This window comes from Mandrillus leucophaeus, unplaced genomic scaffold (assembly GCF_000951045.1).
Source record: "Mandrillus leucophaeus isolate KB7577 unplaced genomic scaffold, Mleu.le_1.0 Scaffold419, whole genome shotgun sequence".
In the NCBI taxonomy this organism is placed as follows: Eukaryota; Metazoa; Chordata; class Mammalia; order Primates; family Cercopithecidae; genus Mandrillus; species Mandrillus leucophaeus.
The window spans coordinates 1,224,605-1,227,613 of NW_012104465.1; the positions used below are offsets into that span (position 1 = coordinate 1,224,605).

General features: G+C 50.1%; 1 protein-coding gene across 2 annotated transcripts in view; it reads left to right on the forward strand.

The window, feature by feature from the left end:
• The window catches only part of SPACA3 (sperm acrosome associated 3), a 26,186-nt gene extending 24,988 nt beyond the window's left edge, over positions 1–1,198 (forward strand). For both annotated transcript variants that reach the window (XM_011992868.1, XM_011992867.1), the window contains 3 exons: positions 163–321; positions 767–845; positions 1,034–1,198. In XM_011992868.1, coding sequence (XP_011848258.1) covers positions 163–321; positions 767–845; positions 1,034–1,100 — 305 coding nt within the window. In that variant the 3' untranslated portion in view covers positions 1,101–1,198. The remainder of the gene's footprint in view (positions 1–162; positions 322–766; positions 846–1,033) is intronic.
• The last annotated feature ends 1,811 nt before the right edge of the window (positions 1,199–3,009 follow it).

Genomic DNA, 3,009 nt, shown 5'->3' on the forward strand with positions numbered 1-3,009 from the left:
TGATTAATTCATTTGCAAAGCAGGTGGGAAGGCACCTTCCCCAATCACCTTGATCAGGCAGGTGAGGCTGGGTGGAACCAGCGTGGGACCTGTGCAGTGAGTACCCTGGCCTGGGGTGGCCGTAACTGTCTGACCTCCAGGCCTGTGCTCTGCCCTATGCAGGGGTCTGCCTTGCTTATTTCACAAGCGGTTTCAACACAGCTGCTGTGGACCACGAAGCTGACGGGAGCACCAACAACGGGATCTTCCAGATCAGCAGCCGGAGGTGGTGCAGAAACCTCACTCCCAACGCCCCCAACATGTGCGGGATGTACTGCTCAGGTAGCTGGGCCTGGGCCCAGGGCTGGCAGGAGTCAGGCCCTGCATTAGCTTTTGTTTCCTTCCCAGTTTGGTTTGCTACCTGCATCTCTGAGTGAGGGTTCCCCCACATCTGGCTGGGCCCACGGAGGAGAGGGAGATGGGACAAGGGATGAGGGTAGGTCTTCCATCAGTCTGAACTGGGGTCCCAGACAGGAGACTGCCTTAGAGCTATAGGAATGGAGGGAGGATTGTTTCTGATGGATTGTTTCTGATGGAGCGGGAGAAGGATAGGGTGGAACCTGTGCTTCCAGAGTGGTTGAGACAGGCCTGGATTTAGGGGAGTGGAGTGTGTGTGTGTGTGTATGTATATACATATAGAGAGAGACAGATACACACACACATACACACACACACACACTCTGGAAGTCTCCTGCTCCCTCATTGTGTTTCTCTGCCTATCACCCAGATTTGTTGAATCCTAATCTCAAGGATACCGTTATCTGTGCCATGAAGATCACCCAAGAGCCTCAGGGTCTAGGTTACTGGTAAGTAACTTGGGCGGCAGCCCTGCTGCAGTGGTTTGGTTAGAACTGGTGGGCAGCAGCAGGGAACAAACTCCTTTCCTTCCTCACTTCTGGTTTAGAGCCCACACTCTCCTTCCTGTTCTTCTCTGGGCAGTGACTGGCAACTGCAGCTGATGTGATCTCTCCTCTTCCTTGTTCTCCATCCTCAGGGAGGCCTGGAGGCATCACTGCCAGGGCAAAGACCTCACTGACTGGGTGGATGGCTGTGACTTCTAGGACGGACGGAACCACACACAGCAGGTTGGGAATGTGGTTTGGTTCCTGACCCAGGCTTGGGAAGACAAGCCAGCAAATAAAGGATGGTCGAATGTGAATGTGGCTCTCAGCTCTCAGTGTGTCTGCAGGTGCCGTGTCAGAGCCAGAGCACCTCCATGTTCCCTCACCTCACCTGTCCACCTGGGCTGTGCTTCAAGTGGACTCCAGAAAGTCCAGCACCAGAGGCTTACCTCCATTTCTGGTGGCCTCAGGGCAGGTATTGGGGGGGGGCACCAGTGCATTTTTTGTCCACCACACCTGGCAGAGTTTGGGTCTAGGGTGGCCAGATTTAACAAAACAAATACATAACAAACAACCAAAACAGGATGCCCCGGTTTAATTTGAACTTTGGATATACAACAAATAATTTTAAGCATGTCCAAAATATTGCATGGGAATATATTTATATTAAAACTATTTGACGTTTATCCAAAATTTAAACTTAACTGGGTGTCCTGTGTTTTACGTGGCAACCCTAGCTGGATCTAGGGCTGTGCACCTCTGGCTTGATTGGGAAGGTCCTTGGGATACTTGTTTTCTGCAGCTTTGGTTGCAGATGGTGGTCACCGTGCTTTGGCCCTGCAGCTGTGACTACTAACACACACCCCTGTCGCCCCAGGGGTGCTGCTTGGTCGCGGGAGAGGAATGACCACCCGGAGCTTCAGCTCTCACCTTGCTCTCTAGTGCCCTCTCGTGGCGGAAGATTCAAGTGCCGCTGATAGAGACGGTGCACTCACTTTGCCCACCACTGCTAGGAGGTTCGAGGATGGGGTGGGGGTGACCATGGCTTTCAATCCGCACAGTGCAGCCCTCTGCCTTAGTCAGCACACGGGAAGCCCAGAAAAAGACAGCGCGGTCCCCTGCTAATCTGGAACGACTGCCTCTAAAGGAGGAAGGTGGATGGGGTCTCAGGATCACGGTGGATGTGGTGGCAAAAGCAGCAGTTGCAGGGACAGGGTGATGTGTAAGAAGCCTGAACCCTGAATTCAGATTGTAGATTCTTATGAAAAGGCTCCAAAGAAACCTGCAAGTACTGAACTGTTGGTTGAGGCATGGCTGGTGACTGTTAAGGAGAGGAGGGGACAACAATGTTGCCCCCCACCATCCTCCTCCACCTAATTCAGGCACCCTGAATGCCCCAGGGTCAGCAAACACCAGAAGGGTGTGGAATGTCCACAATTATCAAGGCAGGCCACTTTCCTTCCCCTGTTGGTCTGGTCAAGGTGATGATGAAACTTGAGAGCGACTCATACAAGGGGACAGAGTGGTGAAGAACCCTGCTGGAAGTAGGGGCGTCAGTGACTAATGGAGCTATTAAATCATAAATAGGGAGAAACTGCTGTCTTTTTAACATTAAGGCAAACACAATGTGCCTACCATGTGCCATGCGTCATCTAATCTAGACCCTAGAACAATAGCTATGATGCAGGTACTATTATGACCACCATTCCATAGACAAGGGGAAAGAGAGGCTCAGAGGAGATAAATTTGCACCCGGCTCAGTGTGACTCCACATGTTATGCTCACTCACTGTGCTTTGCTGAGGAGTTGTTGTTATGATCATCTGGCCAGGGACCCACGACCCATCCATTTTTCTTTTTTTAAAATTTATTTTTATTTTTTGCAAGACAAATTAAAAATTTTATTTATTTTTATTCGTACAACTTACAGGGTACCTATGCGATTCTGTTACACATATAGATTGCATAGTGGTCAAAACAGGGCTTTTAAAGTATCCTTCACCTGAATAATGTACACTGTCCCCATTAAGTAATTTTTCATTGTCCACCCCCCTCATACCCTGCATTGTTCTGAATCTCCATTGTCTATTATTCCAGTCCTTTCTTTTGAGATGGAGTCTCACTCTGTC